The 27,766-nt window shown below is 44.2% G+C and overlaps 1 protein-coding gene and 1 long non-coding RNA gene across 7 annotated transcripts; one reads left to right on the top strand and one right to left on the bottom strand.

Annotated features, from left to right (window-relative positions):
* ECI2 (enoyl-CoA delta isomerase 2) lies at positions 1 to 27,766 on the top strand. 6 transcript variants are annotated; one of them, XM_032701981.1, is made up of 12 exons: positions 50 to 168; positions 8,917 to 8,972; positions 9,447 to 9,636; positions 15,081 to 15,217; positions 16,493 to 16,591; positions 18,131 to 18,322; positions 19,146 to 19,215; positions 21,074 to 21,176; positions 22,726 to 22,846; positions 25,406 to 25,495; positions 26,277 to 26,420; positions 27,234 to 27,766. In XM_032701981.1, the coding sequence occupies exons 2-12, from the start codon at positions 8,955 to 8,957 to the stop codon at positions 27,387 to 27,389; spliced, it is 1,320 nt and encodes a 439-aa protein (XP_032557872.1). In that variant the 5' UTR covers positions 50 to 168; positions 8,917 to 8,954; the 3' UTR covers positions 27,390 to 27,766. The 6 variants fall into 6 exon arrangements, with proteins under 6 accessions (XP_032557913.1, XP_032557891.1, XP_032557872.1 ...); XM_032702014.1 differs by having other exon boundaries at positions 82 to 168; positions 15,055 to 15,217; XM_032702022.1 differs by lacking the exon at positions 8,917 to 8,972 and having other exon boundaries at positions 1 to 168; positions 15,055 to 15,217.
* LOC116793870 lies at positions 1,792 to 2,552 on the bottom strand. The gene is made up of 3 exons (XR_004359616.1): positions 2,447 to 2,552; positions 2,131 to 2,189; positions 1,792 to 2,043 (listed from the first exon to the last, which is right to left on the bottom strand). It is a non-coding gene; the product is annotated as an uncharacterized LOC116793870 (long non-coding RNA).

The following is a 27,766-nucleotide window of genomic DNA, read 5'->3' as shown; positions in this document are numbered from 1 at the left end:
GAGGAAGGAGCGGGCGGCTGTCCCTGCCCCAGCAGATGGCGCAGCGGCTCCGGCAGGGCGGGGTTTGCCGTCTCCTCCTCCTCCTCCTCTTCCCTTCCCTCTGGTTATGGCGTTCCCGGCTCTGACCTTCGTCCCGAGTCTGTGCTGGCGGTCGCCGTGCGGGATAAGGTGAGTCCCGATGGCTCCAGGGGTGCCCCGCGGAGCCCCTCGCGGGGGTGGCGCGGCCGGGGCGGGCAGCGCTGGGGCCGGGGGTGTCCGTACCGTGAGATTGGGCAGCCCCGTCTCCCCGCCGCCGGGGATCGGCGGGGAGACCTGGTGCTGCCCTGCCTGTGCCGCTGGATCAGCCGGGTTGACGTTCCCTGGATGGCCCCTGCCTTAGTGCGCTGGGCCAGACGTCGCTTTCGTCCTAAAAACTGGGGAGATAGCTTTCTGCCTGAGCTGGGGACACCTCCAGCTGTACCAACCAGCTGTAACACTCTGCGTAACCTTCTCCTGTGGAGAGGAATGTCTGCTCTTGCTGCCGGCTGATCTTGGTTAATCACATTCCTGACCAAATTTACAGTTCCCAAACACTGGGGAAAATTGGAACTCAATTCCTTCTTTCAGCTACAGTTTAAGCAATGGTAAGGACATTGTTTTTAGAAAATGGTCAAAAATTAGATAGGCAAGCACGAAAATAATTAATGAAGAAAGTTATGTTAACGTGTTTTTACATATTTTCAAGCTTACCTTATTAAGAAAAAAAGAAAAAAAACCAGAACACCAAGCTCCAAAACTTTATTATTAGGCACACTGTTAAAACAATAAAGGAATGGATGAGGGGCAATGTTTCTTGTTTTCTTAAGCTTATTCAGTTACAGAAATCTTCCAGTCTCTGAGATTTTATTTTTTTTTTAATCTCACAGTAGTTTACTGAACTATTACACTTTTTGTAAGTGATCTTCAAGTCTGATTTAAAAAATAGTTGCAATTCAGGTCTAGTACTTCCCATTAACATGCACCCGAGCTCTGCATGTTCCAGATATTACAACTGAGGTGGTAAAAAGGTTTCCCTCTCTAGGGGAAACAACTGAATATTGGTGTGTTGTGGTTTGTTAGCCAGCATCTTTGAGTAGCGGTGTGGTAGCTTGTGTGCCAGCACCTTTGAAGAGTTTGGTTTGGGAATTGCAAACTTATTGCTGTGTACTGTATGAAATTAAGGGCTTGTTAGCCATTGCTCTTGTGGAAGTGTGCTGTAAGAATTTAAGGGCTTGTTGGCCAACACCTTTTCAGTCTAAATAGTGGGCTGGTTGCCAGAGTTATGGTGGCTGTACAATAAGTTCCCAGATACGTGTCCAGTGTCTTTGCTCAGCCTGACAAGGATTTATAATGAACATCATGCCCCTGACCGGTGGGTCAGGACAGCTGCCCGTCAGCAGCAACATGGTGGCAGAGGCCCATCCTCTGACATGGTGGCGGTGACCGAGACTCCCTGTTTGTCCTCCAGTCTCTCTAGAACCCCTGAGGTTTCCCTCTGGTCCCCTTAACACCACAGTACGCTGCCTGGAAACCCTTCCAAAACCATTATGGTGAGGGGAGGTGGTGATTCAGCAACAGCAGATGCCTTGTTGAGTGCCTGGACGCAGAGCTGGGTCCATTCTTTCTGTGCCCTGTCCTCACTGTGTGGTGGAGGGACTGCCCTGAGTAGAGATAAATGAGGCTTCTCCTGGGAAAAGCCTCAGCAAGGGGTCAACTTCTCAAACAAACAAGGCAGAGGCTGTGGGTGTGCTGAGGGGAAGTTGTCCTGCAGGCAGTGGTACAGGCCAAGCAGGATGCAGTCTGCTCAGGATACTGCGCATCTGAAGGACACCACGGGTTTGGACCTATTGTTTCAGATTTATTAAATCACAACCATCCTCCAGCTGGCTCAGTGATGCCAGAAGAGCAGTGTACATAGATTGAATCTTGGTTTTTGCTGTAGATTTAAAGCCTTCAGGATCAAGATGGTCTGAGTTGCCAGGCAAAAGACAATTTCATTGCTGTCTGTCTGCAAGGGCTGAAGGGCTGTCACCAAAAGAAACAGAGCTGAGATGAACCCCTGTGTCTGCAGAGGCCCCCAGACATCCCCTCCAGCCCATGTTCCCCACTCACTGCTGCAGATCTCATCCACATAGGTATGCTTTGGTCCCTCAGGTGCTGCGTGGCCACCCCTAGGCACAAAGCTCTGTCAGCCCCTGTTCCCCAGTGTGCTCCCAGCAGCACAGCCCCTGGCCCTGCCCTCCCCCTCAGCAGGGATGACCCCAGGAACCACCAGTAGCTCTGTGTGCGCAGAGGTGGCAGAGGGAGGCCGAGGCCCAGCATGCAGCAGCTGGGGCTTGGGCAGCTCCAGGGCTGCACTTCCCTGGCAGTGCAGGAGCAGGGACAGGGGCCAGGTTGCCCAAAGAGGGACCCAGGGACAGGGGCTCACCAATGAACCTGAGGGCCACCTCTTACAGCGTGGCCTCAGGGTCCTCGAGGTACATCAGGCCCTGACATAGGCACTCTTCAGCCCTGCTCCTGTCCTTCCCTAGCTGGAGAGAGCACAAGGACTTGGGCATGTCACAGAGCCCCCCAGCTGGCTGCAGCAGTCCCTCCTACCAGCACTCACTGTTGCTGAGAGCCCTCTCTCCCACTGGGTGCAGGTAAGGGAGAGGGGCCTGGAGATGAGCCCTTGGGGCTCTGTCCTTGGAGGACAGAAACCGGGGTGTAGCTCCAGGCTGTGGGCTCTGGGCTGCAGCAAGGCAGGTAAGGCAACCCTCACCCAGTCTGCTCCTTGGCGCTTTTCCTTACCAAGCACTCACCAACCTCCATGTCTGCTGTGTCTGTACCAGGTCTTTGAGCTCCCTCTACCTCAGGAGCTCTGGCAGCACCAAGGAGCCCTTCTTTGGCAGCCTGCATAGCAACAGAAGCTGTGAGATGTCACCATGGCTGGCAGAGGAGACCTCTTGACTTTGTTCCTGGGGTGATCCTGCCCTTAGGAAGCTGGGGCATGCCCTTGACAAAGCATCTGGGTGTCTCTTGGGAACAGCCCCAAAGGACAGTGACTGAGGCTCGCAGCCTTGCCTCTCAAGATGGCCCAGAAGGCACATATCAGGGACAGCAGGGGAGCCTGTGGGGATGCGCCTGTTCAGGCTTTGGTGGCCACAGGCTGCTGACAAGACCTACTGGAGCCATAGGGCAGGTGTTGGAAATGGCTGTGCCAGCTTCTCCATCCCTGCTCACGCTGGTTCTGTGGGGACCCTTCCCACAGGTTGTGCTGCTGCCCACTGCCAGCAGCCCTTGCCCTGCTGCCTGGGCCCCACAGGGAGGGTCAGCCCACTCCTCTCTGTGACAGTGCTCGGCCTTGAAATCTGTATCTTGGCCACCCTGGGGAGCTGGCTGCTCATGGGAAAGAGCAGCGGGACCAGTGCACTCCATATACAGTTCTTCCATCTCTTCTTGTTCCTCACCACCGCTGACCCCATGTGGTCTCTGAAGAGGCAGATTGAGAACTCTCGGATCTTGCTGCTCTCCCGGCAGGAAGGAGGAAAGGTGAGCTTCGGAAACAGTGGCCACCTGCCCACAGTGAAGGGGGGTTGTGATCCTGGCTGAGGGAGATGCCCACAGTCAGATTCCAGAGCAGGGAGAAGTAGCACTGGGCTGCAAGGCCTAGAAGCCACAAGAGCTGAGGGGAGCAGAGCCTACTCCGAGCGCTCCTCACAGGGCTGGGCTGCAGTGCAGCTGTCATTGCCCAGTCCCCATCTCAGGTCTCACACTCCCACGTCAGCCTTACTATGTCAAAGAAGCGCAGGAGGTTCTCCACCAGATTCTCATCAGTGGGGCTGGCCTTGTAATTCTTTAGGTTTTAACGTATCACATTTTTAGTGATCATCATGACGTTTTCCTTGAGATCTTCAGTACCAAGCCCCAGGAGCTCAATCATGTTAGCATGAGGAGCTCTGTTTTTCCTGCTTGTATGACAGACAGAGTTTCTTTTTTGTGATGAGATTCATGCCTGGAAAGCTCCCCAGGCAGCCACCAGGCCCCGACATGGCAGCAAGGGTGTTTGGAGCAGTCACCCCACCACTTGACTCCCAGCCCACGCTAAACCACCACCTTACCCCCAGCCCCAGACCCCTGGATACCAACATGGCTGCCCCTGATGCCACCCTGCTCACCAGGTCAGGTGTCTCTGACAGCATGAGGAGGTCTTCAAGCACCTGGGAGGCTGGGAGTGTTGGAAGCTCCTCATCGATGTTGAAGTCATCATGCAAATCATCATCCAAATCATCCAGCTGAAACTGCATGCTACTGTCACTGGGGAATGGCTGTAGAAGCAAGCACAGTAGTAAGATACTGGCAGAGTCTGCAGGGCTTGTGGCAGGGGATCAGGTGCTTTTCTGGTAACTCACAGCCAAGTCACAGATGGAGCTGCTTTCTGAAGAAGAAGAGCTGGAACTACTGGGCAACCAGTTGACCTAGAACAAGACAGAGAATGCTAATAATATCCTGCGTGTCATCTTTGGCTCAGAGAAGATCTGTGCTACAGTTGCATGGCCACTGCAAGGCAGAGTACTGTCAGCAGGGCTACCTTGACCACAGCATGGCCTGGGCCAGCCCCACATGGCTTGGGGTGCCTGGGGGCCCTGCCTGGGCAGGCAGGAGGGGGACTGAGGTGGTGTTCCCCGGGGGACTGGGAGCAGCATGGTGGCTCTGGGCTGGCTCGGCCAGCTTTGGCTGCTGTGGGCTCGGACAACACACCAGGGCTGGAAAGCTTGGTGGGATGGAGAACCCTGCTCCTTAGGGGTGTCCTGCAGCATTCCTTGGGTCTGGAAGCCAGAGAGTCTCAGGGTCCCTCTCTCCACAGTGAACAAGCCCTCAGGGTTTTCAGGGCCAATACCTGTCTCCTTGTGGAGCGATGCTCAACAGTGTTGTGACTACCTTCCTGGGGAAAAACTCAGCTACCAGGAGAAGCAGCGAGTCAAAGCAGTGCTGCTTTGGTCCTTCCTTGATGCTTTACAGGCTTTCATGCATGAGGCTCATAATCTTTGGCACCTGGGGGGGACACAAGTGAGGATAGTGCTGCCACTGGAGTGCAGCTTCAGCTGCCCTTTCCATACCTCTCTTCTACCTTAAGGTGCCTTCAGGTGCCTGAGACACCTGGGTTTGGGAGGGAGGGATGGAGGGAGGAACAAGGCCTTAAAGGGCTGAAGGGCAGGGCAATCCAGTCACAGGCCACGTACATCTGTTAGCAAGGGGCATGGGTTGCATGTAGCCACCCACAAAAAGTGTTTTGTGGTATTCCAGCGGCCTGTGCAGTTTTTTTCATTTCCTCCGTGGCTGCAAGGATGATGTGTGTCCTCTCAGAGCATATGAGGTACCTTTCAAAGGGCTGTGGCAGGAAGAAAGAGAGCAAAGATGTCATACAAGCTGTCTAATGGTGCTGCTTTGCTGGGCATTGAGAGCAGCCTGGGCCAGAGGTGCCCAGCAGTGCCATCAGCAGTGCCCACAGTCACTGTGTGGGGGAGGATGAGAGCAGAGGGTCCTCAGGCTGAGGGAGGAGATCTGGGCTCATGGTCATGGGGTGCTGGCCCTGCAGAGGACCAGGGCTCACTGGTGGGCAGGAGAGCTGGAGCTGCTGCTTGGGACACCAGAGTGCTGCCCTCAGATAGTCCCTGCTTGGGGACAGCAGGAACCCTCTCATCAGGGACAGTGAGGCCATGTCAGCCCCACTTAATCTGGATCCCTTTGCTCACATAAGTGCTCTGCCGAAGGTATGGACAAGAGTCTCAGCAAGGGGGGAGCTTATTATCTTGGTATGGTACTTTTTGGAAGTCATCAGCAAGGAGCTGATTTCACCTTCTGCGTGGTGTGCACAGTGTTTACCCCTTAGCCTTGTCCTGCCTAAAGAGCAGGGCAGACATGGAAGTCAGTAAGACAGAGTAGCTTTGCCATCAGGCTTTCCAAACCAGCCTGAGATCTGCTTGCGAGATGGCAGGACAGGAGATTGTGGAGGGTGTCAGATTGGGGTCCACAAACTGGCAGGATTGAAGATGGTGAAAGGAGCAGGAAAGAAGAGCAGCAGAGAACAGATCCAAGATATGAGGAGAGCACTCAGCTTCTACAGCGAAAGAGAGCTAGGATGCTACAGGAAGCAGCCAGAGGGGCAAAGGTGGTCAAGCAGAGAAGCAGAGCTGTGAGGTGATGTCTGTGTGCAGAGGGATGAAGGCCACCACAGTGTCCCTTAATTTTTTACTTACAGATGAATTCACTGAGGTGAATAGTTCTCATTTCTAAGGGTATTTGTCAAAGGAGGATATGTCCCAGCAGATGTCTGAGGAATTAGATCTCGATGTCATCACAGTGGAGTTCTCTTTTTTAAGGCGGTCCTGTATGAGGGAGGAAGAAGAGCAGCAGGGCTGAGGGCAGGCAGCTGGTGCCAAAGCCTCATATCCGAGAGTGTGCTGAGGGCTGGATCCCTGGTGAGTCCTGGCTTTGCAGGGCCCTGTGGCCCTGACTTCTGGAGCAGTCAGCTGGGCAACAGCCCTGCCAGGGAGAGTGGCAGGGAGAGGAGCACAGCGTGGCTGGAGGGTTCCTAGGCCTTACCTGCCGTTCAGAATAGCTGTCCATCCATTTGCTCAATGTGCAAATCCTCTCCATGGCTGCAACCTGCACCTCAGTTCTCTCATACCTTGTAAAGTCCAGCAGCACCTGAGCAAAGAGAAGCTGCTGGTGAGCCCCGGGAGCAGATACTCCAACAGCAGCAGCGCAGCTCCGCTCCTGGACAGATTTTCACTGTCCCTCAAGGCTTCCTTTGACCTTGAGCAAAGCCTGTAGGGGGCCTCCTGCCTCTGGGGTCCCTTGCGGGCCTGGGACACAGACCCTGGGCCAAGCTTTTGGCCAGGTGGGAACGCAGGTGCCACTCTCTGTACTCCAGAAGAGCCTGGTCACACAGGAGGTGGGCACTGTCCCCACAGCATGCTCTGCCTCCATGGCACTTGTCTGAGGACCACCCACCCCCCCAGGAGTGGGCAACCCCTCCCCTACAGGGTGAGGAACAGCTCTGGGACTCCCACTCTTTGCACAGGCCAGACCTGCAAGATGTTCTGCAGCTCCTCGCCAGTTCTGGAGGGAGGAGTGTTCCACACTATTGCCTTCAGGAGGGAGTCCATGGCTTCCAGGGTCTGCAAGGAGGACAGAGAGCAGTGCTTATGCACAGATCCACAATTTTCTGAGGTGACCTTGTGGCCCACATTCTGGCAGCCAGGGGAAAGAGAGACAAACAGGAGTATGAGTGTGGGGAAACATGGCCAGTGAGACTGGAGCCCTGTGGTGCAGTGCCCTGAGGGAGCAGCAGCTCTGCCTAGCCAGCAGAGCCCCTCCTAGCAGATGCTGGCACAGCTGCCATCCAACTGGCTACAGTTATCTCTTTGGGGCTGTCAAGGGCCTGGATGGAGTCCATGACTTCCTGTTCTTCTCTGTGCAGGGGTAACAAGCTGACGTCTAACAGAGGGATAGAGCAGGGAGGGCTGCAGAGGGTCCAGTGACAGGAGAGAGGAGAGGAAGATCTGCCCTCTGCCCAGTCCCATGCCCGCTGCCCTGGCATGGCCTTTCCTTGTGGCTCCTGGCTGGAGGGTGCCCAGCAGAGGAGCTGCCATGCTGGAGCACATCATGGCAGAAAAAGCCCCAGTGCCCCAGGCTGAGGACTGTGCTGGCAGGCAGACAGGAAAGGTTCAGCATCCCACTGCGTCTTGCTGCCTACACCCAGGCGGGAGCTGGGGCCTCTCTGCTCTCTCCATCCTCCTTAGCAGAGGCTGTGCTGAGTCTGGTGTCCAGCCCTGAGCAGCCTCAGCTTTCAGGCATCACATCCACCCCCAGGATCTTTTTGGTGCCAGCGTGCTGGGCAAACATGATCCTGGCATCATTGCAGGATGCTCTGGAGAACCCCAGCCCTGCCCAGTCCATCAGGGCCTTTCACCTGTCTGCATCTGTGGTGGTTTCACCAGGATCACCTGGTAGAGTTCTGCTGAAGATCTGCTTTCCTGGAGACCCCCATCCTCCGTCCAGGCCACCTCATGGGGTTCTTCTGGAGAGCTACTTTCCTGGGCAGCAATCTCCTCCACCTAGGCCACCCTGGGCTTGCTGGGGGGTCTCTTCTCCATCCTGCTAGAAAATGACTGGGGATAGGAAAGGGGGAAGTGGGAAGCTTTGGAAAAATAACTCAGCACTATGGAGCAACAGGGAAAGCCTTGGGCTGTGCTCAGGAGATCCTTGCCAGCTCTGTGCTCCTGTCTTGTCCTGTCACTGTCCTGCTGGACACTGGCTGGCACTGCAGCTGTGCCGACCACATGTGGGGTTTGTAGTTGATTGCTTTGTATTGTAACTAAAAAAAAAAGCAAAACAACATAAACCAACTCATGCAACTCTTTCTACAAGAGCAGCAGCAAAACAGTATTTTGTTTCATTTTCTTCTAAATTGGAAGGAACGTGAGCAGAAGGATTGCCACTTTATGATCCTGTAATACCATTTCTTTGTGTGAAATGGCAAGGGGTGGTTACTGTGCCCGTCAGTGTTCTGCATGAGGAATGTATGGAAAGAGCAACGCAAAAGATGAGAGCACCTTGAGATAGTGATCATCTCAAGGTGAAGAGATGTTATACATGTTATCTGAAGTACTACACATAATGGACAGAAGGTGCTTCAGGAGTCACCAAGTGACAGTTTGTGTACTGCTTGCTTCTGTCTGACAACACTTCCCATTCTTTTTCTTCCTTATCTCTCTAAAGCTACTTAAAATACTGTAAAATGAGCATTTTCCATTTCTGTCAGGAGTTTTAAAACCACGTTTCTAGCACCACCCACTGCTTTTAATCCTAATAGGATTTTTAACTGCTTTTGTGTGTGCTTTATTTCCCCAGGCTCTACTAATGTTTTAAAGAAAACCTTTATTGAGTAAATGGAAGATGGATTTCAGGTATATCCATCCTTTCTTTTGCTAAGTGTGTCTGATGTTTTGTGTGCAAAGAGATCTTCTGGCTTCTGTTTAGTCTTGAGAAATCTGCTATGTTGCTTTAAAAGTTAGAAAGTGAGCAGTCAGTATTTTACAAAATGTTGGCATTTTTAACTCTATGAAGTCTTTATGCAAGTGACAGAACTATGTAGTAATTAGAGACCTGTCTTTAACAGGCTTTGCAGTCTTTTTGTTAATCACCTAAATAGTGAAAAACTATTTTCAGGCTAACTGACTTTTAAAATCTGAAAATTAGGAGTCTTATGTTTGAATGTTTCTTGGGATAAGAGACATTTATGTGAAGAGCTAGAGTGAGGAGGATGAATGATTAAATGGCAACAAAGAGATGTCTGAAGTAAGGAAATAAATATGAAATGATTGTCAGCCTGGATGTTTCAGGTTCAGGTAGCGATGACCAGGATTTATTTCTTTTTTCAGAGTGTACAACTGGCGAACTACTCAGTGAATGATCTTGCAGGAGTGCGCAGGCATTTGTCATGGACTGTCACTGCTCTGCCAAGTTGTGACTCCTCTTCCTTCTCGCTCTCTCGTGGGAGCTGGCTTTTTACCCAGCTGGGTGAGGTTACCGGGCCCTCACCACTCTTCTATGGGTGTCGCTACAGCAAAGGTAATTTGTAGCAGCGGGGCAGTGGCAGCTAATTGCCCATACAGGGTGCAGGTCAATAAAGAGGAAGGTTTGTGTTATAGTTTTATACTTTTTGGTGAATTTTCCACAGAGGGCCTAGTCTCTGCTAGGGTACGATAAACATCAGGCTTCATTGTTTTTCTAGCTCGGGCCTTAATGATTGTCCTATCGAAAAGCTAAATAACTTCGGCACACTGGCTAAATCGATTAAGGGAAGCCCCATCCCCGCTGTAGCAGAGGAGCTCTTGTTCCTGTGTCCCCCCCCTCTCCCCGCTCCAGAGAACTGTGAGAGAATCCCTGCGGTGTTCACCCCAGGGGGGAAGGGGGGCGAGGGCCGTCCCACACCACCTCTGCTGTCACAAAGGCTGCCATTGCCTCATGGGGCTTTTGGGTCTCCCCGCTCTTATCATAGAATCATAGAATCAGCTGGGTTGGAAGGGACCTCCGAGATCATCAAGTCCAACCCTTGTTCCCCTACCGCTGTGGTTACTAGACCATGGCACTAAGTGCCACATCCAGTCTCTTTTTAAAAATCTCCAGGGACGGAGAATCCACTACTTCCCTGGGCAGCCCATTCCAATGTCTGACCACCCTCTCTGTAAAGAAATTCTAATAGCTAACCTAAACCTCCCCTGGCACAACTTGAGACCATGCCCTCTTGTCTTGCCTGGGAAAAGAGACCAACCCCCACCTGGCTACAACCTCCTTTCAGGGAGTTGTAGAGAGTGATGAGGTCTCCCCTGAGCCTCCTCTTCTCCAGGCTGAACAGCCCCAGCTCCCTCAGCCTCTCCTCATAGGACTTGTGCTCGAGTCCCTTCACCAGTCTTGTTGCCCTCCTCTGGACCTGCTCCAGGACCTCAATATCCTTCCTGAACTGAGGGGTCCAGAACTGGACACAGTACTCCAGGTGTGGCCTCACCAGCGCTGAGTACAGGAGAAGAATCACTTCCTTGGACGTGCTGGCCACGCTGTTCCTGATCCAGGCCAGGATACCTTTGGCCTTCTTGGCCACCTGGGCACACTGCTGGCTCATGTTCAGTTTCCTGTCAATCCAAACTCCCAGGTCTCTCTCTGTCTGGCTGCTCTCCAGCCACTCTCCAGCGCTCTGCCCAGCCTGTAGCGCTGAATGGGATTGTTGTGGCCAAAGTGCAGGACCCAGCACTTGGCCTTGTTGAACCTCATTCTGTTGGAATCAGCCCAACTCTCCAACCTATCCAGGTCCCTCTGCAGAGCCCTCCTACCTTCCAGCTGATCGACACTCCCCCCCAGCTTAGTGTCATCTGCAAATTTGCTGATGATGGACTCAATCCCCTCATCTAAATCATCAATAAAGATATTAAACAGAACTGGGCCCAACACTGATCCCTGGGGGACACATCTAGTGACCGGCCGCCAACTGGATGCGGCACCGTTCACCAGCACTCTCTGGGCCCAGCCCTCCGGCCAGTTCCTAACCCAGCACAGAGTGCCCCTGTCCAAGCCATGGACTGCCAGCTTTTTCAGGAGAATGCCGGCACCTCTGTCCCTTGCCAGATGCCACCCCCATAGCTGAAATGAAGGGGACCCGGCCCGGCGTGGACTGTCTGGAGCGAGCGCTGTCGGAGATGGCCTGCCTGGAGGGAGCTCCCTGTGCGCCGCGTGGGGAGCCCTGTTTGCCTGGAGCAGCTCCCTGTGCGCTGTGTGGGCAGCCCTGGTTTTCCTCAGCAAGCAGGAGCAGCCCACGGGCGCCCCGTGCTGGTTGTGGTTATACCTGCGCCGAAAGGCAAAAAATGCTTGATTGCGTTCAGTGAAAAGTTTCGGTCACGGTATTGTTCTGTTTTGTTACATATATATATTTTCAGCAAAGAGCTGTTATTTTCTTTTCCACACCTTTTCGCCTGAAGCCTCTTAATTTCGAAGTTGTAATAACTTAGAGGAAGAGCCTATTTTTTTCTTAGCCCACCCTCCTTAGCAAACATATTTGTCTTGTTAAATTAAGAAACTTTGTGAAGGAAATTATTTAGCTTTGTTGCAGTGAGTAGATGAGAAGGGGTAATACAGAGGGTTTTTTTGATTGCCTTTCCTAGGCTTCTTTTTTTGCTTGGCTTAAAAGAAGTGCAAGTTTGACACTGGTGGCTTGTAGGTCAGGTTCCAGGCTCTCTGCCTGCCTTGTGTGGTTTTGGCAAAGTCTTGTATGGCCACTGATTTGCTCAGTGAGTGACTAAGAAGGATTCAATGTCACAACAGGGGAGCAGCAAATGGAGGGAGCAAGTCATTCCCATAGTGTACTGCAGCAGCCTCTCCTCTGTCTTTGGGATTCTGGCTTGGAGTCACTGTGTAGTCCCAGAGGTGGCAATGCTATTGTGTCTGCTGAGCGGTGTCAAGTCCTCTCCTCCTTGCTCTATGATCTAATTGGGGTGAGGGAGCTCTGTTCCTGCTATTTGTGTATGCCTCTGAAGAATGAAGTCCTGCCCAAGGTGAATAAAATGTGAAATAACTTAATCTTTCTTTTGTGTTTTCATCCTTTGTTAATTTAATAGAGAAATAATAGCATTAGCTTAGACTTAACATTTTTTAACTAAGTAAAAACCAAACAGCAAAGGAAAGTCACTCTGAATCTGGACTTTCTGAAAGATCATTCCACTTTTCCCCAGCCAGATTTTTTTTATTCACCGAATTGCTTTTTTGTCCTCTTCTGACTTGTCCACTTTGCATCCTTAATAAGGAAGAGAACTTGTGACCTGCTAAATGCAAGAAAACCTTTAACCGTAAATATATGTGCGTACATACCTTCAGACCAGCTGCTGTGTTGTTCCCCTCTCCTCAACTGCTCATCCTCAACTTTTGTTAATTTCTGGTCATTATCAAATTGTATATAAAGGAGAGTCTTAAGGTCTTTTTATAATATTGACCACAGCCAGGCTGGAGTGAAGTCCACATTGTCAAACATGGTGTAAGCCTATAGCTCCATTTTTAAACACTGAATCCACTTTAGTCACTACCTAGATTGACAGGAAAATTTGTACTAGATGCACAGATCATCTTGGGGACAGCAGCATTCAAGTAATTCCAAAGATGGATAGTAAAACTGGAGGAAAACAAAGCAAAACCAAAACAAACCCCTGCCCTTCCCACACTCTCATTTTCTTCTTCCCGTAAATGTGACTTCAAAAACATGTTTGGGAATAGGATCTGAAAGTAAGTGTCATGTCCGGCTTCCTGGACAGACCGATCAGAGAAATGCAGTATTAAAAACCTTGTATCTGTATCTGTTTAGGTACACTTCTTCCTGTTGAAGGTCTTTTATTGATCCTGGAAGTGAAGTCCCCAAGTTGACTAGATAGCATCCAAGTTGGTTAAGGGATGAATTTGTTAAACTCTGACACAGTCTTCCAAACACATCAGTTTGAATGTTAATTAAACTAGCAGACGTTTAATCCTGGTTTGTCTGGATGCACTGCTATTTTAATAATTAAGGCCCACAGCTGATCAACTGAAGTAAAAGGACTTTCTGTTCCTGCAGCCATTTTTGATAGCCTATTCCACTTTGTATTGTTCAGACAGGTTTCTTTTTACAGGCATAAGATTTTGAAGCAGATTTTGGAATTCTTTCATTTTGAAAGAATTACTCTGTATAACAGCAAATATTCTTTCCATGTCTGCCATTCAAACTTGGTATCTCTGAAATACCAGGAACTCTAGATTTTATTAATACAGATGAGTTATAGTAGGACAAAGACCCAACAGATCTTACAAGCATTTTTACAAGACACCTAGACAAGCTATCTCCATAAAATGAAAGAGGAATAAAAATGATGGCACATAGTTGGCATTCTTCACACTGCCTGCCTGCAACTTTTAGGCTTGCAACTCATAATAAATTTTCTTTACAAAATAAGAGCAACAAGGATAGTTATGAGTAGGGAGTAGAATTTCTTAAATTCTCGTTAGGTGTGTATAAAAAGGGAGAGTTTTCATGTTAGGTATGATTTTTAAATGATGGTTCTGTAACTGAAATATTAACATTAAATAGGTTAAGCATTCTATCAATTTCATTTGAAATAATCATTGATTTTTCAAACGTGACTGGTTATTAAATATGTTATATATGATGCTCTAAGACAACAGCTGTATCAGTGAGTTAGGATGGGAAAAGCTGGGCTTTTTTTCTTCATTTTTAACTAAAATGGAGGAATGTTGATACGAAAACTGAGAACATTTTAAAAATAGTAAAAATGCTTGATGTATATTGCAATTTAACCAAAGAAGGCTGTGACAACATGCTTTTGCCCTCTTGAAAGAAGCCAAAGAAGCCAAGACTTCTTGGCTTTTGATTCCTAACTGTTGAAGTAAACCTGTTTTTACAAAGCAATATAGAGTTGGGTTAGGTTTGGTTCTTTGGAGTGGGGTTTGGTGGTTTTGGGGGAGATTTTGACAGAATTACCTTGTTTTGATGGAAGGTTGTTCTCCCATAATGTTTTGACCATCTTTTTTTTCTTGAGTGTCTACAGGCTGTTTTACATCCAGTCCTTTTCCAAAGTACAGTTTGAAATTAGTCTTCACTTATGCTGCCCTGATTGGAGAACCAGGCTTTCAAATTGAAGTATTTCTAGATAGAAGCATACACACTTGAAAAGATCACAAAGAACAGACAGGCTGCATACTGTCAATATGTCTATTCATAGGCATATAAAGCTGTTAATCGTAGAATCATTTAGGTTGGAAGGGCGTTTAGGGTAACGAATCCACCACTAAACCATGTCCCCAGATGCCACATGCACGCATCTTTTAAATACCTCCAGGGATGGTGACTCAACCACTTTCCTGGGCAGCAATGCCTGACCACTCATTTGGATATTAGGAAAATTTCTTCACCAGTCTAAACCTCCCCTGCTGTAACTTGAAGCTGTTCCTCTTGTCCTGTCAGTTGTTTCTTGGGAGAAGACACCAACCGCCAACTGGCTACAATCTCCTTTGAGGTAGTTGTAGAAAGGTAGGTCTCCCCCAAGTTTCCTTTTCTCCAGGCTAAAAACCCCTCACTCCCTCAGCCGCTCCTCATCAACTTGTGCTCCAGCCACAGCTCTCTTGCCCTTCTCTGGACATGCTCCAGCACCTCAGTGTCTGTCTTCTAGTGAGGGGCCCAAAACTGAACACATTCTTGAAGGTGCCAAGTACAGGGGGATGAAATTTAAATAATTAATAAAAAGTAACAATTTCCAAAGGTTAATTATACTGCAGTGAAAGCAGGCTTCTAAAGCAACTTTCTTGTAATTTTTAGTATCGTGCTTGTTGATGGTTTAATTAGTGTGATATGTATGTTTTATGTATATATTTTAAATGTCTTAAAAAGCAGCATATTTGTTTCTCCCCTAGTCTTGCACAACAAACAAGTAATGGGATTTTTTCCCCACTTACTCACAGACGAACACTAGCTGTTTGCATTCCAGCAGTTCACCTGCACATGACTGCAGCCACCATGCAAGTCAGCCAGAAGGACTTTGAAAAGGCTCAGGAGCAATTGAAGCTTTTGAAAAAGGATCCTGGGAACGAAACTAAGTTGAAACTCTATGCTCTGTTTAAACAGGTAGGCTTGATTTATTTCATTTTGTAAGGAGCATTTATAACCTGAGGGGATGGACCTGTAAAATATTTACTTCATTTAGGGACTGTTCAAATGTATTCTGTCTTAACAAGCTCTTCAAGTGCTTGAATTCTGTTCTTGAAATGCCAGCCCCTTAAATTCTGCCTAAATTCTGAGGGAAGCCAAACCTGTTTTTTCTTATAAATCATGCTTTGAATAGAAACCTGTATTCAAAGAAATAGAGCCAAATTACATCCATTGTGTGATGCCTTCCATATAGTAATATAGATTCAGCTTTGGAAAATGGCTTATGCCTAATAAAAAAAGAGTATACTGTATGCTTCCTCTTAAATTTGTTGTATCTACAGTCAGCTGTGCTTATAATATAATGGTGCTGACATTTGAAGGTTGATTTCTGATGGTTTCTTCTCTCTTTTTTTTTAGTATGGTCATTGTAGGTTTTGTTTGGGTTTTTTTGGTTTTGTTTTAAATTCAAGGAACCATTCCACCACACTTTGAATGAAGGTTATCCTTTGTTACACCATGGAGGGAGACCTTTGTAAAAATAGCTGCAGGTCCTTAGTGGGGTTTGTACTGGTATTTGGGGAAGTATTTGTGGATCAAGGTTGGCTGCAGGGTCACTACAGGCTGTGGCTTGTTATATTGAAGAAGGCAATTGATAGCTTATTTAAATAAAATCTTAAAGACAGGTGATGGTTCCGGGTAGCTTTACTGACTACTAATAGTGAGCTCATAAATGTATTCTTTCTTTCTTTCCTGCCTCCCACTTGAAATATTTCTCTCCGATAGTGTACTTTTCTTCAGGAAAACTGATCACAGAATACTTCAGGATAGCTCAGAACTCTTGCAGTTCAATTGGTCAAACACCCTTCCTCATAGTAGAGCCAACTTTGAAGTAAGATCCAACTTTGTAGATCCTATGCAATGGTTTCTTTGTTTGCACAGCTTACGAGTCTGTAATTCTATTTCTAAGTATAAAACTTCTGCAGTTTTTGAGGTAGGAGAGCTTAAGTGTTTTGGAAACCAGTGTCTCATACTGGGTGGGAAAGCCCAGCACCAGGTGTCAGAAAATAGCAGACAGTGAAAAGTTCATGGTATGTGAACTATCTGAATATTGTCCAACTACTAGGTATTTCTCCTGTCCCAGAGTTAAATTCTGTATCCTGGTCAGATAAATATTCTGAATAGTTATCATCTTTTCTACCAAGGCATCTGAACTTTAATCACGGGTTTAAGTTTGTTTTGCTCTCTTTTCAGGCTACTGAAGGTCCCTGCAATGCTCCAAAACCAGGTATGCTGGACTTTGTCAAGAAAGCCAAGTGGGATGCATGGAATTCTCTTGGCAATTTGTCTCAGGTGACAATACCTATAATTTCACTTTGTAGATTACTCTACCTTGAAGTGCCTGATCTGTAAGTGAATGGCTGATGTCTATTACATGCTAGTTGAGCAACTTTGCTTCAGCCATCAAAATGTTTTGCACTGTATTCCTCAATCATTTCACTGCTTCAGTGTTTGGAGATTTTTGTTTAGTGTGTAAGCCTAATTCTACTTTATTACTACCAGCTTGTATCAATGTAAGAGATCTTACATATATCGTGATTTCCAATGAAAATTGGAATCCAGCATATTAATAACTTTGTCATTTAAAAAAAATCAGTCTCTTATGCTGTTGACTAAAAGACTAGAAAAAAGTGGTGTATGGAGAGCCTCTCTTCATTCTTTTTTTCTTTCATAACCTTTAGAGAAGTCAAGTGAAGCAAGCAGGAAGAATAAAGATGCAGATACACATAAGCATTCCTTTTTCATGCAGACTGTAGTAAGTCTGACATCACATATAGCTGCCAAGGTTTCTTCAGTTATTCTTTAATGAAGGAAACAAGCTTTTCAAATCAGCTGTGTTACTCCTACCTTAGGCCTGCTGTTCAGCAGTAGTTGTTGAGGTCAGTCAAAGGTATTCCTTAATACAGAGGGGGGTTTTTGCATTTTTTTGGTTTGTTTAAAAAAAAACATACTTGCATAATTTCATGAACATAATACATTCTTGTCCTGCTTTGGGGTTTTTGGAATGTATTTTAATATTTGTGTGGGTTTTTTTGATGGCCCTGCTTTTAGGAGTAGTGGAGAAACACTTAAGGAAAAGAACCTGGTCTTGATGTTAGAGTGGAGAGTGGATAGACAATTTCATGTGCTACAGATTATGGATTATAAAATTTTTCAGAGTATATTATGCTTTCAAGAAAATAGGTTGTAACAACCAAGAACTTAAAATTCTTTTGAATCACTGTTTAACGTAGAGATAAGGAGACAGGATTCTTTAGGCTTCTGTGTGTCATGCTAGTGCTAAATGAAAACTAGTGTCTTCAAGCAATTTTAAAATGCCGTAAGACCCATTTTAGCACTCTAATTTTCAGACCAACATATTCTAAAATAAAAGCTTTGTTGGAGAAGTATTTCACTGGAAAGAAGAAACAGAAGATTCATGGAAATATGTAAATGCTGGGAATATGACAAAGGTCATCCTAGGTGTGGATGGGAGTACTTCACCGACAAAATAAATCTTATCATCCCAGCATTTATGCACTTCTACTTTTGTAGATCTATTGCTGCTGCTTTTCAGATGACTTTAAGCTTGTTGTGCAGTGTTTAAATACAACACGTTCCCCTTGTCACCCCCCTAATTAGAATGCTTTATAATTGAGATCTTTATTTTCTTTTGTCTTGAAGCACAGTCCCCTTCCCCCTCATTTCCCCCCAGGTACCCATTTTATTAGTACTATAACTGATTTACATTTTAGCCTTTCATAATATTGTGTGTGGGTTTTTTCCTATTCTTTTAATATTTTTTTTCTTTATTTCGTTTTTTTCTTTTTTTTTCCTTTCCTTTTATTACAGGATAATGCCAGGCAGAAATATACTGAACTTGTCTCAAGTCTGCTCTCTGCAGAATCTGCTAGCCAGAAGAAAGATGCTTCTCCAGAAGAGGGCAGGCATGATGGCTATGAAACATTAATAGTTACTACCAAAAACAATATCACAAAGATAATGTTTAACCGACCTGATAGGAAAAATGCCATCAACCATCAGGTAAAGAAATTAACTTGGGAGGATTAATGATTTTTTTCTTTCCTGGGTAAACTATTGAAATTTTAAAGAATCCTCACTACAGCTTAAGAAGAACTGACTGAAACATGGTGGTCTGAATTTTATGAGGGGCTGGTATCCTGACTCCAGTGACAACCTAAGGAATAAATATCCAGTACAAAATGAAATCATTCAGCTAAAATTTTACAGATTAGGCTTTTTTATGTCTCTTGATTTCATTCAAACTTAATATAGGATTATGGTCTGCACTAAACTAAAATGGCAAACTGCAGGAAGACTGCCCTGTTTTGTGCAAGATTTGACTGTAATCTGTGTAATGAGGCATTTGTGCAGTGTTTGGCTCTGCACTGTTGCATGCATGTGTAGGTAATCTTCCACTTCCCACAGTTATCTTCATGACTAAGTCCATCCTGTTGGAAGCATAATGATCATGCTGTTTAACAACTGCAAAGATACCAGAACTAGGGTCTTTGCCCCACTGCTGCTAACTTTTTAGTATGTTAATTTGCCCACTCAAACTACTTCTCAAGTTTTAAAATTAGCTTCCAGACAGTGTTTGTTTAACAAAGGACCTTATGTTGTCCTTTAAATTTGCATTGGAATTTTTCAGTATTGCAAGTGTGTGTCTTTATGGTCAGAAGTACCTCACATGTAATAGTTAACTTTCTGTGCATGCAAAATTTTTCAGTACTTTAAAGGATCGTAGTTGATCTGTCTCTTGAGTTCCTATTTGTCAGTGTCAATTTCATTTTTGTGTTCTTTTGTAGCATCACATTTGTACTTTGTTGATTTTCCTTTTATGCAGATGTACAGAGAAATTATCAAAGCACTTGAAGAAGCTGGAAAAAATGATTCCACCATAGCAGTTATTACTGGTATGTTTTGTATTATACCAAAGTATAGTATTGACATGAACTATCTACATGTATTTAGGCTAAGGTTGAACTGTGTAAGTGAGGAAATTCTTTATTCTGTTATAGATCAAAGATTTTCGAAAGTGCCTTGGCAAAATTACTTCAAGGTGGCATTTTGAATTCTTTAGCAAGCTTGCTGTTACATCAAAACGTGTTTCTCAGATGAGACTATGGACATGGAATACTCCTAAGGGTTTAATTACTTTTGAGTAGCTGATATATTTTTCCACAGCATCTTTGTTACTGCTTTTGGAGTTCATTGGTATGAGTTTAGTCAATTTTCTCTCTACCTCTGTGATACATTTGGAACACACTTAAAACAAGCATCTGAAATCCTGTACTGGCACAGCCAGTAGAAAGTTTGCACTGCGTATTTACCAATGATCATCAGAAAAAATGGTATTTTACATTCATTCTCTTTTTTTTCTATGGCTGCCACAGGAAAGGATTGGCCAGGGAAGCTGCAACCTGGCCGAGCTGTGTACATTCCTGTCACCAGATATGTGCAGCTGGATAACTGCAGCACTAGTATTGAAAGGGCAGCCCAAACTCATGCTGCCTGTGAAGTCTAGCTACTCTGGGGACACATCCTTTTGGTTCCCTAGAGGACTCTTTTGGTCTGTTTCTTATGCTGACTGAACAGCATGGTAGCGAGGACAGTCAGCAGTGACAGAAGGACTGAGGGCAGGCACTGCCTGTGTGGCCCATCCTCATTGCACATATGTATGTCTTTTTAGGAAATTAGCCAAAACTTGAGCTTTGGCTGGCAGCTAAGTAGTGTGAATTCAAGGTGAATTTGGGCTTAAACCTGCTTACTCTGGGGTAATTGCATGCGTATTTGTCTCCACTGTCTGCTTTACCAGCAGCTGGTTCCCATTCCCAGGCTCCTGGATTTCCTTTCAGTAGCAATGACTGGGCACCACAGCCCTTACAAAATAAAAAGGGTAGTTTGCACAACTGGAATGTCTGAGTAAATAGCAAACACCTCTGCACAAACCTTTCTATTGCATTTTACATAGTGAATAAGAGCACTGCAGTGTAAAGTAATGGATGTGCCAACCCATGAAAGGTCCCAGCCTGTGAATGTCCTCATGAAATATGGGATGATTTAGACAATTAAGTCATGCAGTCTAGCTTTAAAATGCTCCATGCTTTTTTGGTGGCACCTCAAACTGACTTACACATTCACTAACAGGTTATATGTTTCTTGCTGAAGAATCCATCTTCCAGTACAGTGATTTCAATGCAGTACTGCCAGTCTTATCCGTAGAATGCTATACCTTTTCCTAAATTGATCACAAAAAATGTGAAACGTCTACCTCGTATGAAGTAGGTTATTCTGTCTACTTTCGATTCCTTCATCAGTTTGAAGGTGGATGAGGGAAGATGCATCAACTTACATTTCCATTGTCCTGTTCAAAAACAAAAAAAGATTCTCACATCTAACTGTTAGAATGATTGTGAAATGACAGAAAAAAACCCCTGAGGAAGTATGCAGGGAAAGAAACAAAATATTTTTCCATCTTATGCTGTTAGAGAAAAAAAAATTAATTTTCCTGCCTCAAATATTTCACAGTTAATATTCTTTGGCTTTTTACAGCCAAAGAATTTTTATTCAGCAAATTGTCAGTCAAAACTCCTTTTTAGACCGCAGATGTCCTTTAAGATAGTGTGTATACTTTGAGAAAATCTCTCCAATTGCTTAATAGTGTTAGACACTTAGTATGAAATTTCTTTTGTAAATCTAATAAATGAAAGCTTCTCTTCTCTTACCTACTCAGAAACCACTGGTGCATTTACTCATATGTGTTCTCTACAGGAAACGGAGACTACTATAGTAGTGGAAATGACCTGAATAATTTTGCTAATATCCAGCCTGGTGAAATGGAGAAGATGGCAAAAGATGGAGCAGTATTACTCAGGTAGAACATCTTGGTTTCATATATGTATAAGTTACTGTAATGGGTTAAATATAATTTGCAGGCTTTGTTAGAAAACAAATCTGCAGGGACCCAGTTATGCTACTATTCATCTGTTTAGATGACTGTGTCCAAGAGCTCACCGTGTGCATAAACACAAAGATAATGTGGGAGGAACAAGTATTAATTATATGAAATAAATGAGATTAATATTAGAAGTCTTTTTAAGTACAGTGATGCTAAAGACTTAATTTCATTTTTCAGTCCCCAAAGTACATGCAGATATAATGACAACATCATTGTTTTAAATGTATATGAAAGAAATTGTGGGGTTTTTGATATCCAACAGTGTCCACACTAGCAGGACATGTCAAATTCCTTCAGTGACAGATTTCTTTTGAATAGAGACCAGTTGGAATGAACTTGTTCAAAATTACCCAGTAATTCTGAGATCTTGGCTCCATCTTGAAGTGAATTTATCTGTTAAACTAATTTATTTTCTAAGGCCAAGTTGATCGGGGTATCATCTGACACAGAGGTTTTGGGGATAAACAGCATGTTTCTTTTTTCCCTACTTGAGCAGATTTTGTCTTCTCTTTTACTTCTGTATGTGATGATTGCATCTGGGAGATGCTTGCGAGTTTGATTGTTCCCTCAGGCACTTGAATTTGATGGAAAAGCTAAAATACACAGAAACCCAATGCTTTTTATTTGTATTTTAAAGATGAACTGCAAGTAAAGTACTCAGCTTTTACTTAGACAAGCTGTCTGTGGATCACACTTGCCCCTCGAAGTGCTAACGATGCAGTGTGAACCTGTTTTGAAGCTGTTACTCAGTGGTACCTGGCAAGTGTTCCAGCCTGCAGTGCTTTATAGGGTGTTCAGCACAATGTAGAGCCCCTCATGTGTGCTTTATGGTCTTTAATCTTGCTCTTGTGAGAAGCTTGTGTTTGCTATGCTGTTACTATTACACAAACATAGTGCTTCATTACAGCTGATGCACAGAGATGTCAGGGAACTGGAGTTCTTACAACGCTGTTTGCTTTTGGGAAGTGTTTTATTTTGAAACAAAAGGCTCTTTCTCAAACCTGTGCAAAAGAGCAGCAGGGTGTTCTGTGTTGTGGTAACATCACGGTTTTGGTTCCTGTTGGGGCTTTGCTGCAGAACAGTCTGTGAAGGGAATGGCTATCCCAGAGGTGGAGTTGGGATGGATGTATAGGCAAAAGAGTGTTCTTGTTAGTGAACTGTATTCAGTAACTGTAGCTGAAGAGGAAAACATTTTCATAAGTTGATTGCAGGAACTAGGAAAGCTCTGCTGATATGTACATGTTTGATTCTTAGTTGCTAAGGAAATGCAGGTGTTTCATATACTTCTTGTTTTGTCAGAATTCATTTCTGAAAGGGTCAAAAACATATGCTACACAGTTTCTATCTAGTTCATGGGTTTTGTTATGCAGTATCTAATCACGTGTTTTGGAAGTTGTTTATATTGGATGAAAACCACTTGAGATGTCTCTTGCATCTTACATTTTCTCTTTTCCCTTCTCTCTAGAGAGTTTGTGGGTCATTTTATTGATTTTCCTAAACCACTGATTGCAGTGGTAAATGGCCCAGCTATTGGAATTTGTGTAACAGTCCTTGGGTTGTGTGACATTGTCTATGCTTCTGACAGGGTAAGTACATTGCTTAGCTGATCCCAAGACAGTCTTTAAGCCTCTTTCTCTAGCAAATACTATTTGATTTGGGGTAATCTTGGGAGAAAAGAACATTTTAAAAAAGTCTAAATGCATTTTATATCACATCAAGAAATGCCTGTATTAATTACCAGCACAGGGGTGCACCAACCACTGGTTAATATGCATGGAGTTTCCCTGCTGTGATTATGGTTATCAAGTTACTGTCTCCAGTTTAAAGGCTCTTTTCTAAGAGCCTCTCTTCTATCATGATGTGAAATGATGCTTGTAAGGTTGCTCTCAGGTGTGGGAGGGGGAGCAAAAGTTTATTATGGAATGGAAGTTCAGTAGCTGGCTGAAGTGATCCATTACAGGATCACTCACGGCCGACGCACTCCTGACATATGCTTGTATAATGTGTGTAGTTTGTTCAGTCTATTCTGGTCCCCAGATCTCTTTTTTTTACTAGAGAATTGTTGGATTCTCCCTCTTTCACCCCTCCCATCTAGTCTATTTTTGCTACAGGGTGAACCTATTGTTTCTTTTTCCTCAGTTTAAAGAACAGACTGTTTTCATCCTCCCTTACAACAGCTGTAAATATGCTTAGCCATCAGCATACTTAGGCTATTAGATATAGCTCGGGTTTATCTTCTCTCTCTCTGTCTTTTCTTTTTTTGAGCTAAACAGCTGCAGTTTGTTCAGCTTTTCCTCATGTGGCCTGCAGTCATATTCCTCTGGACTCCTTCCAGTTGTTCTGTGTCTTTAAGCACAGTGGTACAAGCTGGACACATCACTCCAGCTCATGTCTTACTCATGCGAAGTGAAGCAGAAGAATTTCTCCGTATTCTGCAGACTGTATTTCTGCTTTGACATCCCACATTGTTATTTGATTTACGTACCTGTGATCTGATATAACACCTGATATAACAACTGTAAAGTTGCTAGTGAAACAATTGTTCCTGTTGTATAACATATACTATATACGAAGTTATTCCTGACAAACTTTAACTTATCTGTACTAAATAGCATCTTCTGACTTATACCTCTCAATTTTATTAAGACTATTTGGAATTCTAATCACCTCCCCTCAGCATAATATCTCCTTACAGCTGCAAGTTAGTATAGATTTAATTGAAGTTTAATCCAAATAAGCATTAAATGTTTTGTCCTGTTAGTATTATCCTTCTTTCTTGAATGGCTTGAAATTCATACTTGAATTAGTACCTTCCTATCTGCACTGGTTCAGCTTTTGCTTGTGCCCTTGGTAATAGTTCTTGGAGTATTTCTGTAGGGTCTAACCTAACCTTTCATTTAGGTTATCCTCCATGGAAATTTTCCAATTAACCTCAAGTTTATCAAACCTTTCTCCAAGGTGATTGTTCTCTGTTCTTCCCTTTCCAGGACTGTGAACTCCCATGCAGTAAGGTCATTTTCATCCAAATTACTACTTAATTTCACACTCTCCAGTAGTTTCATTGGAGTGCCTTAAGCATTGACTATCCACTCCAGAAATGGCCAGCTTTGCTATGTTCAGGATCTGGTTTTATTCTCAGCCAGGTATTCCCAGAGCAGATCATTACCAGCCACCTTATGGGACACTGCACAGCCCAGTCTGACAACAGATCAGTTAATGTTGCCTTCTGCACTGGGTTTCGCTCCAGTGCATGGGACACCAGTTTTTCCCCCAGAATATTTAATCTCCCATTGCTTAAGCATGTCTAATACCAGTCTGCATCCTGACAGATGTTGTCTAGTCTTTTTGTACAATGTTATAAATGTCACTTTCTTGCTAGGAAGTCTGTTGATCTGTCTTACCATGTGGCCTTCTGTAGTATAGCAAGGGATTCTTTTTCAATGAAGATTCATGAAGAGGATTCAAAACCTTCTGTTTCAGTGAAAGCTCCACTGGCAACTTTTGCTCTCTTTGTGATCAGTTCATATTTTTAAATGGAAATAAAGGCAAGCATTTTGTCTTTCTTGCCTAAAGTTGATGCGAGTTGTCGAAACATAAAATTCTGCTGTTTGGTTCTAACTTGCCACAAATGGTATTATTTTGTGTGACCCCATGATGCATTTGTGGCACAGGCTCTTTTTAGATTTTCATAAAATTAGAGGAAAGAAGATTCAGTGACTTGAATTCTTCAGGAGCAGAATAAACTTAGTGTGCCTTCAGAAAGGCAAAAACACTTTTTACCTTTTAAGTTATTTGAAATATGTATTTAATGACTTAGGGCAGATGTGTATGAGCATCCTTTCTGTAAAGATTTTGCATGTACATATTAGATTCTCTCAGTGCTGTATTCAGATAATGTAACTTCATCACTGGGGTTGTTATGATAAGGAAATTGAATTATATAGACAAAGCCAACTCTTGCCTGCATTGAGAGCATGAAGCAGTGTTAGCAGATGACATTTAAAGCCTATCATGGTAACAGTTCAAGTGTGGCTTTGATTAACTCTGTCACAATAGAAGCTTTAAAATGAAAACTAAATCCTAGTAATTTAATTCTGTGCTCTGTTGTAAGGTTTGCTTTATTTTGTTCTTTTTTTCCCCCCCAGGCTACGTTTCACAGCCCATTTAGTCAACTTGGACAGAGCCCAGAAGGATGTTCCTCTTACCTGTTTCCAAAAATCATGGGCTTAGCCAAGGTAAGAATATCTGCACTGTCTGTGGGATCATCTGACCTTTGTGTCATACTCTTATTTCCTCTGTCTACTCTAGAAATAAGGAAACTAAATAAGAGTAATTAAAAAAAAAAAATGGAAAAAAGACAAGAGAGATGGCAGAATCTAAATTTTCTTTTCTCAGAACAGCGTAACTCCTTTCTGCTTCTTTTGATATCCCACAGAAAAAATCTGTATAATTTTAAATACTTATTTGATAATGTGTATTTTAATACAGTGTATTTTTGTTGACCGGGGTTTAAATCTGTGAGGAGCAGAGTGAGTGCTTATAAACATCCGAGTATCAAGAGCAGTATGTTCAGTGAGACATAGCCTGCCAGTACATGTTGTAGAAATCTTGGAGTCACTGCAAAAGTGAACAAACACATTTATGGTGAGGTAATTTCAGATTACATCCTTGGAGCTCTGCTCAGAAAGACGTGTACACTCCTAGTGAACAATAGGAACTGTAGACCAGTCACCAGTGGCGTAGCCCAGGGGTTGATACTGGGTGTAATACTTAATCTCTTCATTATGGCCTGAATGATGGGACTAAGTACCCTGCTTGAGCAGGGGCTTTGAAGTAGACAGTATCTGGAGGTTCCTTCCAACATCATCAATTGTGTGATTCTGTGTTCTTTTCAGAGGGCAGATATTAACGAGCAAGAGAGTAAAATAAATGTGTTATGGAAGTGTGTAGATTTCCTGTCAGATTACTCAAGTTTTGTGTCTTGTTGAATCACACTTTTTACTTTTCTTCACATAGGCAAGTGAGATGTTGCTTTTCAATAAAAAGCTGACTGCAGCAGAAGCCTGTGCCCAGGGACTTGTGACTGAAGTCTTCCCTGACAACAGTTTTCAGAAGGAAGTTTGGGCAAGATTAGAAGCTTATGCAAGCCTCCCCAAAAATGTCAGTATTTTACATTTTTCTCCACCTTGTAAGCCTGTAGCACTCCCAATTCTTCTACCAAATCTATCCTGTCACTTGGTTTCATTCCATCCTTACCTGAAATAATGAGGCTCTATATATTTTCCTTCAAGCACAGGTCTGTCCCTGTGCTGCTGGGAAACAAATACCTCTCTTCTACTCTGTCTGCATCTAAGACAGTGTACTGTACACAGAGATTCAATGGCTGAAAAGCCTTCAAAACGAATTAATTAATCCATCTGTGCAGTCTCTCTATGACTGCCTTGGATGCCTTCTCTTAGTTTTTTATTTTGGCAATAGTTTATTTTTAAGAACCTTACCACTGAGTCTACAACGTTAACTGTACTGTGTGAAGCCTGCGCACTCAAGATGACAGTAGGTGACTTCAATCATCCTGCTGTCTTAGGTTTTGCAAAACTACTGAAGTCACAATGGTATTAGGTTACATTGGACAAGAGGAGAGACCTGTGCCAGCTGCTGATAATGTGGGTTCATTTGACACTGCAGACAGTGAAGTGGGTTTTACTTCTTGTGGCATCTGCTGTGATTATGAGCACTTAGTGGGCTGCTGTTTTGCTTTCCATAAGCCTCCTCCGCCTTATTAGCACTTTTAGTAATTAAATGCAATAAATACTTCCAGTGAAAAGGTTGACTAAAAGCTAAGAGGTGCAACATTAATACAACTGGATTAGGATTCCAGTGTGGGTTTTGTGTTATTTTTCTGAAACTTTAAATTAAAGTATAGAAAAAGTATAGAATACTTAACTTCCTAATGTTCCTCTTTTCCTCCTCCAGTCCTTGGCAGTGTCAAAGCAACTGTTACGAAGTATGGAAAAGGAGAAGCTCCATGCAGTCAACAGTAAAGAGTGTGAAGTCCTGATAGAGAGGTGGTTGTCTGATGAGTGTATAAATGCTATTGTCAGCTTCTTTCAGAAGAAATCAAAACTCTAATCTTTACCAGTAGAATCTGCACCATCTGGCAATAGCCTAATCTGCCCTTATCATTAATAAACTTTCTCTTCAAATAATAATTCTTAATACCTTTTGATGTGGTATATTTCTGTTCTCAGTACTGGGTTAAAACTGGTTCATAAAATTAATACACTGTTACGTGCCTTGGATCTGTTATGGAAATTCAGGCTGGGGGAATTGTTCATTGTTCTGTAGGCATCAGTGATGTTTCGGAACAATACTAAAGCAGATTGTCTTCCAAAAGAAGTGACAAATTCAATATTTTGATTGCTCTTCAATAATTATTAGTGATTCTTTTTATTTATGTATGGGGAAAGAAATACTATATTAATGAAAAAATAAATAGAAGTATTTAA

Source organism: Chiroxiphia lanceolata, chromosome 1 (assembly GCF_009829145.1).
Source record: "Chiroxiphia lanceolata isolate bChiLan1 chromosome 1, bChiLan1.pri, whole genome shotgun sequence".
Classification (NCBI taxonomy): Eukaryota; Metazoa; Chordata; class Aves; order Passeriformes; family Pipridae; genus Chiroxiphia; species Chiroxiphia lanceolata.
The sequence above is the reverse complement of the archived record's forward strand: the minus strand, read 5'-3'. Positions and strand labels throughout refer to the sequence as shown.